The sequence below is a fragment of the Neolamprologus multifasciatus genome, chromosome 13, assembly GCF_963576455.1.
Source record: "Neolamprologus multifasciatus chromosome 13, fNeoMul1.2, whole genome shotgun sequence".
Classification (NCBI taxonomy): Eukaryota; Metazoa; Chordata; class Actinopteri; order Cichliformes; family Cichlidae; genus Neolamprologus; species Neolamprologus multifasciatus.
This window is the reverse complement of record NC_140451.1, coordinates 16,626,686-16,642,215: the sequence shown is the minus strand read 5'-3', so window position 1 is coordinate 16,642,215 and position 15,530 is coordinate 16,626,686. Positions and strand designations below refer to the sequence as shown.

The 15,530-nt window shown below is 40.9% G+C and overlaps 2 protein-coding genes across 3 annotated transcripts; one reads left to right on the top strand and one right to left on the bottom strand.

Annotated features, from left to right (window-relative positions):
- The first annotated feature begins 6,627 nt into the window (after positions 1-6,627).
- msx3 (muscle segment homeobox 3) lies at positions 6,628-10,484 on the top strand. The gene is made up of 2 exons (XM_085182750.1): positions 6,628-8,228; positions 8,598-10,484. The coding sequence occupies exons 1-2, from the start codon at positions 7,868-7,870 to the stop codon at positions 9,002-9,004; spliced, it is 768 nt and encodes a 255-aa protein (XP_085038876.1). The 5' UTR covers positions 6,628-7,867; the 3' UTR covers positions 9,005-10,484.
- Positions 10,485-10,558: 74 nt separating this feature from the next.
- Positions 10,559-13,719, bottom strand: znf511 (zinc finger protein 511). Of its 2 annotated transcripts, none has more exons than XM_085182749.1 (6): positions 13,440-13,719; positions 13,278-13,351; positions 11,728-11,929; positions 11,512-11,636; positions 10,958-11,194; positions 10,559-10,758 (listed from the first exon to the last, which is right to left on the bottom strand). In XM_085182749.1, the coding sequence occupies exons 1-6, from the start codon at positions 13,584-13,586 to the stop codon at positions 10,686-10,688; spliced, it is 858 nt and encodes a 285-aa protein (XP_085038875.1). In that variant the 5' UTR covers positions 13,587-13,719; the 3' UTR covers positions 10,559-10,685. The 2 variants fall into 2 exon arrangements, with proteins under 2 accessions (XP_085038875.1, XP_085038874.1); XM_085182748.1 differs by having other exon boundaries at positions 10,958-11,197; positions 13,440-13,717.
- Positions 13,720-15,530: the final 1,811 nt, after the last annotated feature.

The window sequence follows — 15,530 nt, the reverse complement described above, 5'->3', positions numbered from 1 at the left end:
ACGTAATTACATTAGACAGTTAAAGGCTTCAGACTGCGGCGTGTTTAAAATCTCATGTGACATGTAAACAATAGCAAAAGATGATGCTGTAGAAATATTTCCTTAATTTGGACTACAAGTTTGTGTTATGGGCATAATTCAAATAACAATAAATGTATCTAAATCTGCCTACTTACTTCATCTTACTGCTTGTGATCATGAATTATTCTAAAGGAAAGCCTGTAATGAAACTGAGTACTTTGCACAGATTCATAGAGAGGCAATGCGATCTAGGCAAAACAAGAGAGCTCTGTGAGATCAAAAAATTAGCCTAAAAGATCTTATTTGTTGCTTGTTTATTGGATTCTTTGCATGGTCTTTTCCTCTACTTTAGTGCTCCTGTTTAGCCCTTTGCTTTTAAACCCTCGGTCTATTTCTCACCATCGCCAACTTTTCATATGTCAGTGAAAGCTGTTGCTAATAAAAGTTAGAGAGCAAACTATGAAAAGGAGGTGCAAGTGAGAGGAGGGAGGCACATTCTTTCTTGTCTGCTTTGCCCTTGGCAAAAGGGAGTCCCCAGTGCTCTGGGACAGGACTGAAGGGGAGGGAGGGGGTTAAGAGAGGGGAGGTGCGCATAGGAGTGTCACCTCCATCACCCCAGGACATGGAAAAAACATTCAGTTTCATCAAACTTCAAAAGAACAGCAATTACATAGGAGACACGGGATGGCAGGGCATCCCTGCACGGCGGTGGCAAAGCTGCGGGGAAAGAACCACGCCTTCAGAAACTTAAAAAGAGGGGACTCATCCCAGCCTCTCTTCTCTCATCACCTCTCCTCGACATGGCTATAAGCAACACTAAAGCAGCACCCCAATAGCTCATCTCCATCTTCTCTGTGTCCAGAGAAGGCGGCCATTGTGTGCCCGTTCCTCTTTCCCCAAGTCAGTTTCCTATTGAGGCTCTGAAAAGGCCTTTGAGGGGCCCTGTTTTGGCTGTGCAGCTCACCTGCAGAGGGGAAACTATGGGTCTATTCTAAAGCCCAGCAGCTGCCAGGGCAGAGAGGCTGGCACCCAGTGGGAGAGAGAATAGTGGCCACAGAGTCTTTCAATATGAAGCCACTTAGTAACAGAAGGCATGTGCCAAGCTTGCAAAGCCAGAATGAAGAGTCATCCTTTGGAGCTCACCAAATATCAGAGAAGAATTAGACCCATCTCCTTTTTGCTCGCTTTTGCCATTATCCACTACGTCCTAACTTTGTCTTGCCTTGCTGTTTATAGAATAATAATCCACAGGTAGCGGGAGAAAGAGAGCCGGGGTGCAGCAGACTAGAGGTGAGTAGGTTTATTTGGAAAATGCAGATCAACAGGTGGGACAGTGGAGTAAGAAAAACAGCTACATTGGTAAATGCATGAGACAACAGGGCTACCAAACGGCTCTGAAGGGCTGAATTTCCTTGCCCTGTGACAGATCGAGCTATGATACCACTGTGAAGATCCCAGCGGCTGCGGCCCTGTGAAGAAGCCTTCACCACACAAAGCCCCTTTTCTGTCAGCAGGCTAGCTCCCACACTGGCGCTAATTTACGATGCCCTCACAGCAATTTCCACAGTCAGAGAAGTTCAATTGTGTTTTCCAGCTCATTAAGCATCAGCACAACAAAGCTTTCATCTTCTCCTTCATCTACTTCATCCCACTCTTCACTCCCCACATTTATCCTGCTGTCAGCTAATCTGCCTCTTTCACCGAGCATCCAACCTAAAGAGTGCAGGTAAAATAGGCATCTGTATTTACTGCTATTTGTCTATGCCCTTGAGTTTTGTTAGTTTAAAGCACGGCCGCAACTCTAAAGACTCCCCTCATACTTGCATAGGGAGAATTTAATGGTTGTTTATTCAGGGGCCTCCGCTGTGCCCTCCCATCCCTTTCAGAGCTTCATGAGACGACGTGGACTCTATTGTAATCTCAGAAGAATCAGCTTGGCTTATTTGTTCAGGCTGTCACTGCACTGAGATCACAAACACACACTCAAATTCCAGTTAGTGCACTAAATATCTTTTAACTAAACTATATTTTTATGTGTGATCTGTACTGGCAGGAGACTGCTGAAGTACAGTTGTGGCATTTTTCTTACAGTTAGAGAGACACACACGTGACCAGATAGAGAGAGCAAATGGCACAAAAGAGGCCCCGAGTAATGGCTAGCTTCACATTTCACCTGAATATTAAAATTTAATCATTTACTTTCATAATCAAAATATATACAGTGCTGTGCAAAAGTCTTGAGCCACCCCTAATCCAAATCATATAAAGCAAATACAGAGTTTTAAACAATTCTAACAGTCAATATTTGGTTGACCACCTTTATTCTTCAGCACAGCTAGAACTCTCTCAGACAAGCTTTCTAGTCATTTCTTTGAGTAGTCATCAGGAATAGTTCTCCAGGCTTCTTGAATTACATCCAAAGCTCGTTTTTGGGTGGATTTGTCTGCGTTTTGTTCCGTTTTCTATCAAGATGATCCCACACTGCTTCAGTAATATTGATGGTCGGGTTCTGGGAAGACAAAATTAATATGTGTGTGTCTATCCATGTGTGCTTTTACTGCACTCGTAGTGTGTTTAGGATCACTGTCATCCTGAAAAATGAAGGTGTTGCCAATTAGATGCTTTCCAGATGGTGTTGCGTGGTGGATCAAAATCGGACAGGATTTTCCACTTTGTCCTTAGTCCTCAAATTTTAGTTTATGCAAGCCATGCCGTGTCAACTCTGAGGCCAATACTGATATAAATAAGCCAAACAACAACACTGAAACATTCTCTCAAATCATTTGTTATTTGACTAAACAGCCATTTAAACTACAAGAATTTTTATATCTCAGTTTGACTAAAGGTTAGTAAATCAAATAAAAATTTCTAAAATAATAGGTTGGCTATTTTTAGAATTAAGATTTACATTTACAAAGGAGGAAAATGGCATCTAATATTTAAAAAAAAATACCATCTTTGCTACACAGTTGTAATCTATTAAAGGAATATTTAGATATTGTGGAAAATCCATGTATTTAGTCAGTACAAAGACTTGGGGACAGCTGGCTTAGCAGTGCCCAAAAGTGGCAAAATAGTTTACCAGTACTGCTAAACAATTAACTAAACCACTGCATGATTTTTGTTTTGTTTATTGTGCATAATTAAATTGGTGGAAAAAAACGCATTGTATTTGGCAGATTATGGGACATTTTTCCTGGTGAATGTCTCAGTGGGCTGCCCATCTCTCAACAGGTGCTGCTGTGTGATTTATCGCAGTTTAAGTGGTCACAGCATGTTGCACTGCAGCTGCCATCACGTCAGCGGGTTTTGGAAGAATATTGTTGGAATTCTTTGGCCAAATTTACAAATCATCAGCGGCACTTTTACACAAATTGGTGCACTATTTTCATTTTCCAGAAAGCCTAGGCCAGCTGTCTTCACTATTGTCTCCCATTGTGTTGTGGTCTGACTTCACTCTGCAGTGGGGAGGAAAGAGGAAACTGATGCTGAGGCAGACACATTTGCAAGGTCTTAAGACTGCATAAAGACTTGCAATGTACAGGATCATAGCGGATCGTATTCTGTGGTAACAACCACTCACTTTACCCCAAAACAGCTCAAATTACTATGAGAACATAGAAGGCCCTCTGTGTCCCTCTGTGAAATGCTTCTCTCAGGCACCTCTTTAGTAGTTTAATTGTTTTTCTCTGTATTTTAAGACACTGCATTTGGGAAAATGTACCTCTGTTTGTCTGTTTTGGTCAGGTTTCCCTTGCTACTATTAGTCTTCCTATTGCTTCTGTGCTGCACCCTAACACTAATCATGCCTATATCTGCCATCATAGCCAAACAATACCATAATCTGACATCCCAAGCATCTGTTAGTGGGTCATTTTCCAACATCATCATCTTTGTCATTATCATCCCTGAGTGCAAGCTGCCATCTGAGTCCCCCCCTCCTGCTCTCAGCGCCATCCCTGAGCTCACTCTGTAACCCCTGGCTCGCTCCAGGCCCAGAGAAGGTGTCCGGTTCCCTATATACCCCTCCATTTCTCCCAAACTGCAACAATACAGCAACTCTATCTCTGTGTTCACCTGTTAGCACCTGGCACCACATCCACATCAGCCAAAGGCTTCTGCTCATCCCTGTCAGACACCATGTGGGACTCGCCTTCCTGTCACCAAACCCAACATCCCACACACAAAACACACAGGGGCACAATGAACCGCTCACCGCTCGCCTGTCAACACTTTCCCCTGACAGCCGAGCCATGCTAACATTATTGAGGATAAATGAAAAGTGCTTAATCAATCAATAATCCATCAGGTAATTACAAAAGCTTCAAGCATCATCTGGCACATGAGTCCTGAGTATGTACTACTTAAGAAATTAATTAGTAAGATAATGCTTTAAACAAGCAACCTCAGTTTCATTCATGCAAGTACGTTGAGTTTGAACTGCGTGAACTTCTCCACTGTGCCTCTTATAAATCATATTTATCAACCACTAAATTACAGCAGCAAATGCATTTTGGATTATGAAGAAATAAGGAGCTTGGAAAGAAGTTCTGAACTGAAGAAGCTTCTCGGATGAGAAGTGAAACATCCAGCTGCTTTTTTTTTCAAGTTCCTTAAACTATCATGACCTGGATGACCTACATGATGAAGAGATGCGCTACTAAGCCCCACTATCAAACCTTGTACTCATCACATGTTGGCACTCAAAGCATTTAAGATTGTGATTTGTGGCCTAAACATACCAACACATTGGGTTCTGTAATCAAACCCCAGTCCTTGACATCAAGGTCCAGCATTTTGTACACTTGTCACTTCCCTCAAATTTGTGTGTGATATATAAATAAAGCTTTGTTCATTAAAAAGCCTGTGAACATCATCCAGCCCGCAATTACATATGTCATCACAACATAAATTGGAAAAGAAAAGGAAAAAAGATTTAGGACTGCTATGAGTGTGTGTGTGTGTGTGTGTGTGTGTGTGTGTGTGTGTGTGTGTGTGTGTGTGTGTGTGTGTGTGTGTGTGTGTGTGCGTGTGTGTGTGTGTGTGTGTGCTATACTTGCTTTCCAAACTTCACTTGTTGCTCAAAAAGTTGTGGATGGAAACTGAAGTTGAAGCTTTCATCATGGCTATAATCACCTCCTGTCTGGTTTTCCTGGCTCAACATTGCCTGGATATTAGTCTGTTGTAAGGGTCAAATCTGTGTCCCTCATCACAGTTTTGCTCAATAAGTTACACTTGACCTTGGGTTAAGAGTAGCAGCTCTTAACACACTATGTGCTGACAGTTGCAAAGATGAGAAAACTAATTTAGGCTGACATGTTGTTGCAGTTGCTCTCGACTGCTGATCAGATAACGAGGCACATCAGAGGAAGACCTCGGGCCCTGCACATCCTCTTGGCTGACTGGCATGATTGGGCCTGAGTAAAACTGAGCTGGAGCCAAGAAAGTCTGTGCCTGCTAACATTATTGTTTCAGTAACTGATGCAATACCCATGTCAGTCATTCTAATTTTGGCTCTGAGTGCTGCAAGTGGTAACTAGTGCTTAACAAGTAACTTTAACACAATGAATGACCACAGTTTATTTCAAGAAAACACGACAGAGTGTAACTCCTTGTGAATGTAAGCAGGGAAAGAAAAGTTTGTGATCTTCCATCCACTGACATTTTGACATACCAGCTTTGGCAGGTCCACTCAGACACACAATAATGTTCTGTTATGCTTCCGCAGACAGGCCTCTCTCGTCCCCTTTAAAGACGATACACTTTCACCACCACAAGTTCCCCGCTGCGCGTTTCATAAATGTTTATCCCACATGACTCTAGCCCCCTCCCCAAAAGTTTGCTTAGGATAGCTGCGAGCGCTGCCAACTCAGATGAAAGGGAAAGATTTAAAGAATGAAATATATAAAGCCTGCTTTGACATGCTTGGTTTGAAAGGTTTCAAACTCTTTTACAAAACCACAATTAACTCTTTACACAGTTCTCTGCTGAGTTAAATAAGCAGGACTTGAAGTTGGGTAAAGAAAGAAAGTCAGTTTGACATTTTTTGACTTTACATGTAAATAGTTAATAATCTTATAACCTACAGGATGAATGGATTGGCATAAAATATCAGGAAAACATATAAGAGCTGATTCCAAAGGGGAAAAGCAATGGATAAACCTGCACCAGTGTTTGCTGAGCACAATATAATGAAAGATTGCTGAGAAGTGATCTACTCTTTCCAAACATGCTGAAAAGTCATTATTAATTAAACACCAGACTATGTGAAAACAAGCTGCAGCTGTCCTATATATAGATTTTAATTTCTCAACATCAAAATGTTTGGTTGACTCTTGTGGCATGTGTGTGCCATTCTTAGAGAAGCAGGAAACTTTTTTTATTTAAATATTTACTCATTCATTACAAAACAATAGAGGAGAAACAACAACACTACAGACAGCCCAGCGTCTCCTTTCAAACAGGCGGAGAGTGAGAGTGGTAATATTCACAGTTACTAGAGGAGAATGTAATGTCGCACTAAATTACAGTCATTGAAAGCTTGTATGGTTACCCAGCGATCTATCACTGTCACACAGAGGGGGAGAGGGGGCGGGAGAGCAGACAGGCGCCAGGCGCAGCAGGATCAAAGCAGGAACATACCTCAGGGAGAGAAACAGTTAACTCCATTTAACCAATTGTCCTACAGACAGTCATTCAGTCAGTGTGCTGCCGCTGCAGGCCCAGCAGCAGTTCCCATAAGAGAGAAGAACGCTCACATATAGAGTTTCACTGAAAATGATTTGACTTGATTTGAAGAGCTGCAGAACAAGGCCAATTTGGATGGGCTGCTTGAATGGGCCCTTTACTGTCTCTCAAAGGGATTACAGACAATGAACACAATAGGCTGAAATATGGCCATGGACAATTTGATTACAGGCCACAAGATAGAAATTTACAGTGATAATAACTCTTTGGAATATAAAGAGTGCTGTAAATCGCTGCCTGGATTGCCTTACTGCTTTAATGAAACCTGGTGAAAAACTACTGTCAACACATTCTCCACTACAACTTCCCAGAAGGGGCCCAAAGAGAAGAATTTGTGTGACATATATCTGGTGAGGTTTACATCTATTAAACTGTGAATGGATTTATGACACAATCACAGCACCACATGGTAAATATTTTTATAAACAAATAAATACACTATATGCACACCAGAAGGCACACACCAAATCTTAGCACTCATTTAGAGTCCGTTTGTGTCCACCTGATGTCTTTGTATGCTCAACCCATTTTCTTGTTCTGTTTTGTTGTCTACCAGTTCAGAAAGGGAATATTTGACTATTCAGGCAAAGTTGGGATTGCAAAGCAGAAAATTAAAAACACTAAAATGCTCTGTAAGAACTGAAGGGAACAAGCATGGGTGAATTGATAAACTCTAAATAAAAATATTAACCAGTGCAGATTTAAATTTGGATTCCAGCAAAGAGTGTTTAAAAGGTAGGAACTGCACATCTGTCCTACCTTACATAGAATAACTCGAGATGTGCCACTGACGAGAGGTTTATATCTGTCAGAAACCACAGCGTATAAAATGGACCGCAACACTGTCTTTACAAATTCGGCCTATCAGAAACCGCTTTAGCCCGGTCACGTGGAAACATCTAAAGACTGATAGGCAGGCGGCAAGATGGAAGGGGAACTTGTGGCACTGCGCTAACGGAGAGACAAGTCTGTGCGTAAAAGCCTGAAAAACACACAGCTGTAGCGTCATCGGAGGAACATCTGCACTAGCACTTATCTCCTCAAGAGAAGCCACGAAAACATAAACAGTGTCGGAGAGAGCGGCAGGAAAATTAGTTGTATGGCACCGCAGTCGTGCGTAATGAATCCTGCGCAAGGATCACCGCCTGTGGCTGCTCCCGGGGAGACTTCGCCGGAGGATAGAGCCGCTGATGGAATCGGAACTGATGAGCTGGACCTGTCACCTGTTAGAAGGTGTAAAACCAAAAGTTCAGATCTGCCTTTCAGTGTGGAATCACTCATATCAGACAGGACGCCGTGCAGAAGCCTCCAAGACGCAGAGCCTAGCTCGGGTTGCGTCCGGATAGAGGACGCAGATTGTGCGTCACAGAGAGGATTTTATCGGTCTAAACCGGAGGCGGTGGACCTCAGCGACAAGGAGACGAGCTCCTGGTTGCAGGCGCCTTGCGCATCCCCTCCAAGTGAGTGTAGAATGCGCTATTGCGACATTTTGTGCGATATTTAAAACAAAAACGTCAACAACTTGTATAGACATATTCAAAGAAGCATGAACAAAATGACTGCTAAACGATTGTATAAAATATTATAATTGTCTGTAATAAAACTATTAAGAGCCAACAGTGAGAGGGAGCTTGAACTTTCCCCCAAAGAGTAAATAACGGCAAAGGTGCACTGACTGTAGAATAGTTAGGATATTAAAAAGCTTTTATGTTTCTCTGATTTTTCAGAGTATAGTCGCAATCAAAAATTAAACTTCAAACAATCACTAGTTATGCTATTAAATCGCCGAAGTTCTAGCAGTGTAGATAACTTCTTAATTGTATTTCCAGGACTTCCCAGCCCCAGCCCGTGCAACCTACGGAAACACAAGAACAACAGGAAACCCAGAACTCCCTTTACAACCTCTCAGCTTCTTTCTCTGGAGAGGAAGTTCCGACAGAAACAGTACCTCTCCATCGCGGAGAGGGCGGAATTCTCCAGCTCCCTCGGCCTCACAGAGACCCAGGTCAAGATCTGGTTTCAGAACCGCAGGGCCAAGGCCAAGAGACTGCAGGAGGCCGAGCTGGAGAAACTAAAGCTGGCCACGAAGCCGTTGCTCCCGGCCTTCGCTTTTCCTTTCCCCTTGAGCGCACCAATAGGCGCCCCGGCGCTATACGGGGCCCTGAACGGACCTCGGCCTGCCTTACCCGTACCAGGACTCTTCAGTGGACCATATGGGATGTACTACTTGTCCTAACTCATACTAACTTTTAAGCTGCTTCGTTGGGGAAACTGCCTTAGCTTTATCCAGCAAAAAATATTCTTATGAAATACTCTGTCTGAAATCTCATATTGAATGAAATGTTTTTCGTTAAAGAGCTAATGGGGAAAGAATAATATAATAACCCACAGCAGGGATATGTTAACATAACAGTCTCGCTTCATTTTAAAGCTGTTCATTATTTCCAGGAACAAAAACAAAACAGTTGATTGCCTTTTTTATTTTCAGTAAACACTTATGTTAAGTTTACTCTATGGTAAATTAATTTTGCAGTGGCTTTGGCTGAGCTCATTTTCAGATTCAGTTTTCAAACTTCACCTGAACAGCGAGGTTTTCTGTCCCAGCTCAGGTATGCTTCAGTTCCAGTAATTTTACTGTAGTAAGAGAAGACCACAGAAGACGATTTTTTTCAGAGCCTGTTGCTTTGAGCTGAAAGCAAAAACTTGTAATGACGCACTGAAAGACAACGGCTTGTTCATTATTTCTACTTTAAATGCTTTGAAATGTCCCACCTCTTCAAGGAGTTTTAATTTATAGCAAAAATATTTAAATGACAGTTTTGCTGACTTTCTATATTTTTCTGATAGTCATTTCTGAGTTATCTTATTCATGTATGCCACAGAGCTCGAATGTTATCCAAAAAGAAACGTATGGTAAATGAATTCGGTTTTTTTTAATGGGCATAACCGCTCATTTAGAAACAGCTTGACAAATAACGGGAATCACTTTGACACTTTAATGTTGCAAAGATGCGAAAGTGATGGTTGAGAATCTGTGGATTTGGTGTTTTAATAGGGTCTCTGAACTTAAAATGGAAATATAGAAAATTAAAGTTATCCTTTAATCACTTCCTGAGGTGAGCACCTGATGCTGTAAAACTCTAAAAAAAAAAACACTTTGAAGGCCTTTCCTCTTCAACAAAATGAAAACATACATATTTAAAGAATGTCGTTTCTACACATTACATCTTTTGTGCCTAAGTTCTTCAGTGCTTTACATTAACTGGAGTGAGAACCAGAAGATCTTTAAAGGTTAATTTACTGTAATAAGATTTAAGCAACAGTTTCCAGCTCATTAACAACTGTGCTCATTTCATAAATAGAATAAACCTGCTTTACTCGAGCCATTACCTCAAAAGGAGAATGTTTTTGCACAGGTGTCAGAAGAGCTCTCGAGATCAGCTTCATTACTAAATGTAGATAACTCCTCGCGTAGTTTTGCAAACACTCCAAGTGTTGAACGCGGCAGACCAACTTACATGAGCTATTAAGGTACAGTGTATTTTATATTTCACAAGTGGAAGATGTTTTGTACAATTATTAAAGTTTATTATGAAAATCCCTGACATTCTCTTTTGTTTCTCCTAGCAAAAAATTTTCAGTCAAATTGTGAATGGGTAAGTGCTGCTTGTTGTGTAAATGCAGCACTGCTCTGAGGGATCAGCAACACCAGAACAGCACCACATGAATGCAGTTCATTTACCACAAACAAAAAAAAACACAACAATAAAAAAAAAAAGGAAACTTGCAATTTTTGCAAAATAAAACTGTTTTTTATTTCAGGTTAAAAACATCTATGACTGTGAAGGTATTCTGTACAAAGGTTATAAAGCTGTAAATCTGAAAGGCCAGAAAATAGCAGCCTTGACTTTGATGCTTCACTTCCTCCTTCCTCGGCGTCCTCCAAAGCCTCGGACAGAACCGTGACCAAAACACACGGTGTTGGGGATCCTGAGAGAAAAGAGCACAGCTGCTCAAATCTGGGCCTCAGATTGCTTAGTTTTAAATGCTAAAAAACTGTTGTACACATGTGCTGTAATCAGTACTTTACACATATTTAACTTATATAATATTCTGGATTTTTTTTAAAATTGCAAACTTCTTAAAAATGGCTGATTTAGTTTTAACACATACAGATTTGAAGGCTAACCTGTAGGAATACTGAGGCTTTCGTGGCGCTGTGCTTGTGCCCTCAGTATCCTGAGCTGCAGCAAGAACGTCCTCGGTAGAGGCTTTTTCTTCACACTCGTGTATCTCCATGGATTCCCCTCCCTCGGGTTCGTCGGACGGAGAGTTACACATAACCTCACAGACACCCTCAGACTCACACACATCATCCACCACCTCCATGGCTGCGTCTTTCTGTTCCTTTCTTTTTGTCTCTCGTCTTCTATTAACAAAGATACAATATTTAAAATACACATATGGCTATTTACGGCAAACATATGAAAGTGATGCTATTTTAAACTGCGCCTTTCACAGAGTCAGAAAAATACTACAAAAATACAAATTTTACACATCAGCATCAATAAAGAAGCAAAAAAATCTTATGCTATAATGTGTCTGATCTTATCATGTCACTAAATAAATAATAAAAGAGGCAATAATGTAGAGTGTAATGTAAGAATATAAAGAGTAAGAAGATTGACTAAAAGTCATAATTTGACATTTTGCTACCATCTAGTGGACAAAACACAGCCTTACCCTCGTTCCTTTTTGGTTTTATCAAATCTGAAGTCTGGAGGATACTTGTGAATTCTTATTAAATGGTCCTTCCTGTGTTTACTAGTCCTGAACGTCTGTCCACAGCCTTCCACCAAACACTGGTACTGAAAAATGTGAAGAAAATGTCATTGTGCTTCAAAAAAAAAAAAAAAAAAAAATCTCCTAACAGCAGAGCTCTATTTGACACCGACTTACCATGTCCTGTTTCTGGGCAAGGATAGTAAAGAGAGAGTCATGCCACTCCTGAATGTGAATGTCCAAGAGCCGGGCGCTCGGCAGGGAGCGGCGGCATGAGCAGCACACGTGCCTGTGCAGGGCGTTGTAGTGGTGCTCGTACTCCTCCAGCGCACTGAAGACCACACTGCAGCCTGAGATGTGACAAGCAAACTCGGACACGCTGACACAAGACAAGAGGAGGAGGAAGGTTATCAACAGTCTGACCAACACTGAAATTACAAGTCATCAGTCAAGTAGAAAAATCTAACACTGTTGCTAAATAATGATCCCTTCTGGGGCAAATTTGTCATTTTACTGAATATTTTTTAGCACTTCTCAATTAAATATGTCCAAGTGCATAATCTACTACTGTTGCAATCATCTTATTTGACTCTTGACTTATTTTATTTACAAGTAATCAGCTTAGTCTACATTATATCTAAAATGATTTGGGAATGATTGACATTAAATATTATAATTGCCTCCACAGGAACAACTAAGGTGACAAGATCCCAAAAATGAAATGTGGGATTAATGTGTTATTTTTTTTGTCATTTGCAAATATAGTGATTATAACATCCACATGAACGGAATCAACTTCATGGGATTTCCTTACCTGGATGGACATTAAGACACCAAAGGACAAATAGTATGTGGGGCAGGTTAATATGGAAGCCTGTTTCTGCCACTGAAAAAAACAAACATTTTTGGTGATCCATAAATCAAAATTTCAGGTTATTGTCTCAAAATTTAAAATTATGAAGTCAAATTTTGAATTCTTTTCTCAGACTTTTGAGTTGGTGACTCAAAATTGTGAGATAATAACCCCAAATCTTTATTTACAGGTAGTTTTTTTTTCAGCACTAGAAAGGACTTTCCATAGATGAGTCATGCTCACAGGAATTTAGGATGAAATAAATATGTAAAAGGATGTTGAAAGTCAGTTATGCAAGTCTTCTGGTTCTTGTATTTTCCTTTTTGTTTCATTAACCTTTATCTCTTATTTCACTTAGTGTTTCGTCAATCTATGGCAGATTTCTCTCTGAGCAACAGATTTTTACAGAGACTCGCAAATAACGGACAAAAACCTTCCCAGTCTTGATTGTAGTTGCATTTGTTTTTACTTGTACTTCTCATCATATCCCATTACAAATCTGACTTTGTGGTGCAAGCTTAGGGTATGAGAGAGAGATCCAGGATGAGATCCTAGCATGTTCACCTGCAGGAGAGCCATGATGACAGCCTTTACTGATTTCTTCACAACCATTGAATAAAAGCCAGCCTTTAGAAGATCCAATCAAAAGCATGGGGGAGAAGGGCCAGGTGTCAAAGTCTGTGCAGTCACACATAAAGAGTGACACCTGCTCACCCTAACAACATGACAATGTCATTTGAAAGTTTCAGGAGATATTTTAAAGGGTGAGTGTGTTAACCCATGCATTGGCAAATGTAAATTATGTGCTGTTTAAAAGTGACCCATGCTTACAGACAGACAGACAGACAGATCTTATATCTCCTGCCTCCCTCACCTGAGTGCTGGCTTGTCTTCTGCCTCCGAGATGTAGAGGTCCTGCAGGTACATGTGTCTGTGAATGTCCCCGTCCTGCAAACAGCATTCATCTGCACGTTACAGCCGTTAGCAGAACGAGCAGCTGCCTGCATTTCTGCTCGGTTTCTTGTTGCTTGGTTACCTCAAACAGCTCGTGGTCCTTGTGCAGGCGGATGATGTGCGGCGTGAAGCTGAACGGGTTGTTTCCCTCCTCGGACTCACTGAGCCTCCGCTCCTGCTGCTCATCGCGTCCCTCCGTCCGAAGCTGGACCGCTTCTGGCTGCAGCATCGCTTCTACACGTTTTCATTGGCCGGGCACCGAAACACTCGTTGACTATTATAACGTTATCAAGTCCAATGGTCGCTACGATGTTACTTTTTCGGTTGTATTTTGGCGCGGGGTTATGACGTCACCTGATAGTCATCACTGAACACTAGTCGCCCTGCTTTGACCTAATACAGCTGTGGGAAACACTTTATTCCCTCAAACTTAATAATTAAAAAATAAATTAATAATAATAATAAATATCAATGCTTTATTCCAAAGGAAGGTTATTTCAAACCCTACCACTCTCATCTTATAGAACATTAAGTCTTTGGTGTAGTTCAAGAAATATCAGAAAACATTATAAATAATTGTATTTGATTTTAAATTAACATCAGCCCTAATCATAAAACCCCAAATTCACTTTTTAATACCATTTAGATCACATAATTCTAATGATTTACAAAAAGAAAAGCATTTTCTAACCATGATTGCAGTTAAATGTATTTGAATAATTAACAGTATCAATGATTATATATGTGTCATAACTTTTTTGTGCAGTGACAGAAAACCCCAAACAGCATATTCGTGGACAAAAGTGGCCACCTTCTGTTTACCTTCACAAAATGCTATAAATTTAATATATATTAAAACAATTTCCACTTGATTTTTCAAACTGGTATCAGTCCTTGTCACGAAAACCAACATTTTATTCAAATTCAGATTTTTTTTTTTACCCTTTAAATCCTTGTTTGGTTATATTTTCAGAGAAAAGGGAAATAAAGTTCTAAATTTTTTAACCATATAATGCATGAAACCTAATATTTTTTTCAATCATTACAAGTCAGTAAAAGTAACAGTAACAATGATTTATTTAATTTTGCATGATCAGTTCTTGTGATGAATGACCAAAAATAAATAACCACCTGGCATCTTGGGGGCCAGAAATGGCCATTTAATGACCAAATGACCACTAAAATGACAAAAATTTGTATTTGAGTTTGTGTGCATCTTCATTAGCAGCAGGATGTGCTAACCACGGGAGAGTGGTCTTTGTAGGCACACTTTCCATAGGTGGAGCAAGTGGATGTTCTAATCCTGCAGGTGCACTTCTTGCTCAGTCTTCTCATTTTGTTGGTGGGGTATGGGTCACACTCTGGTTCAGACTACTGTATCTTGGGATGAATGGCAGCTATCGAGTACTGGGGACAATGCTGTCTTGCAATTGTTGAGGTCACCAGCATGTGGCCCAGCTCTTCCAGGATCACTCTTCATTTGTAGGTGTTAGAGGACTCCCACTCCTGTGAAGTGGTTTCCACCAAACAAAGGCATTGTATTCCACAATATCCAGGAGATCGTAGAAAAGACCCAACAGCCATCTGTTAGTTTTCCTTCTATTCGAGGTGCCAACATCCTGTCTAGGTTATCCACACCGTATTTGTGCTTCTTGTAGTTCAGGCTTCCTCTTCTCCCCATTACTGACTGTTGGTTACCTGTGTGTTGTGCACATTCCAGCCTCACTTGGGCATGTAGGATACTGCCTTCACCAAAACTACCATGGCAAAGACAGACAACAAAATCTTCCTCTGTTGCAACTGGAGGAGCTGGGTGAGGTAGGTCTGGGTTGTTTCCCCTAAATGTGCCAACCAGAGCCAGATTTCATCTGAGGAGTTTCTCTGCCAAGGTGTGTAACACACACACAGATTCTAGGTCTGACCAGCTGTCTCAGCCATGGGCAAAAGACAACAACCAATAGAATTCAAAAAGATAATTTATTAGTACAATGATCAAAAAAATAGATAAAACAGTCCAGTGTCCCACTTGGAAAAGGGATAAAACCCACAGTCCAGGGCCAGAGCCAGCGATGCCTCAGTTCAGTTGCACTTCAGATATCAACCAGCAGCAGCTCTCATCTACACTTCATGTATATCCCTCCAATTCTCCTCCCATGCAGATTTCTATAGGTGC

Excerpts from the sequence above, each read along its gene's own strand:
- znf511 (XM_085182748.1), bottom strand. The coding sequence starts at position 13,586 with ATGCTGCAGCCAGAAGCGGTCCAGCTTCGGACGGAGGGACGCGATGAG. Across the intron at positions 13,352-13,439 it reads AGGACCACGAGCTGTTTGAG|GACGGGGACATTCACAGACA; the intron begins GTAACCAAGCAA and ends TGCTGTTTGCAG. Across the intron at positions 10,759-10,957 it reads AAGCCTCAGTATTCCTACAG|GATCCCCAACACCGTGTGTT; the intron begins GTTAGCCTTCAA and ends CTTTTCTCTCAG.
- msx3 (XM_085182750.1), top strand. The coding sequence starts at position 7,868 with ATGGCACCGCAGTCGTGCGTAATGAATCCTGCGCAAGGATCACCGCCT. Across the intron at positions 8,229-8,597 it reads GCCTTGCGCATCCCCTCCAA|GACTTCCCAGCCCCAGCCCG; the intron begins GTGAGTGTAGAA and ends TTGTATTTCCAG.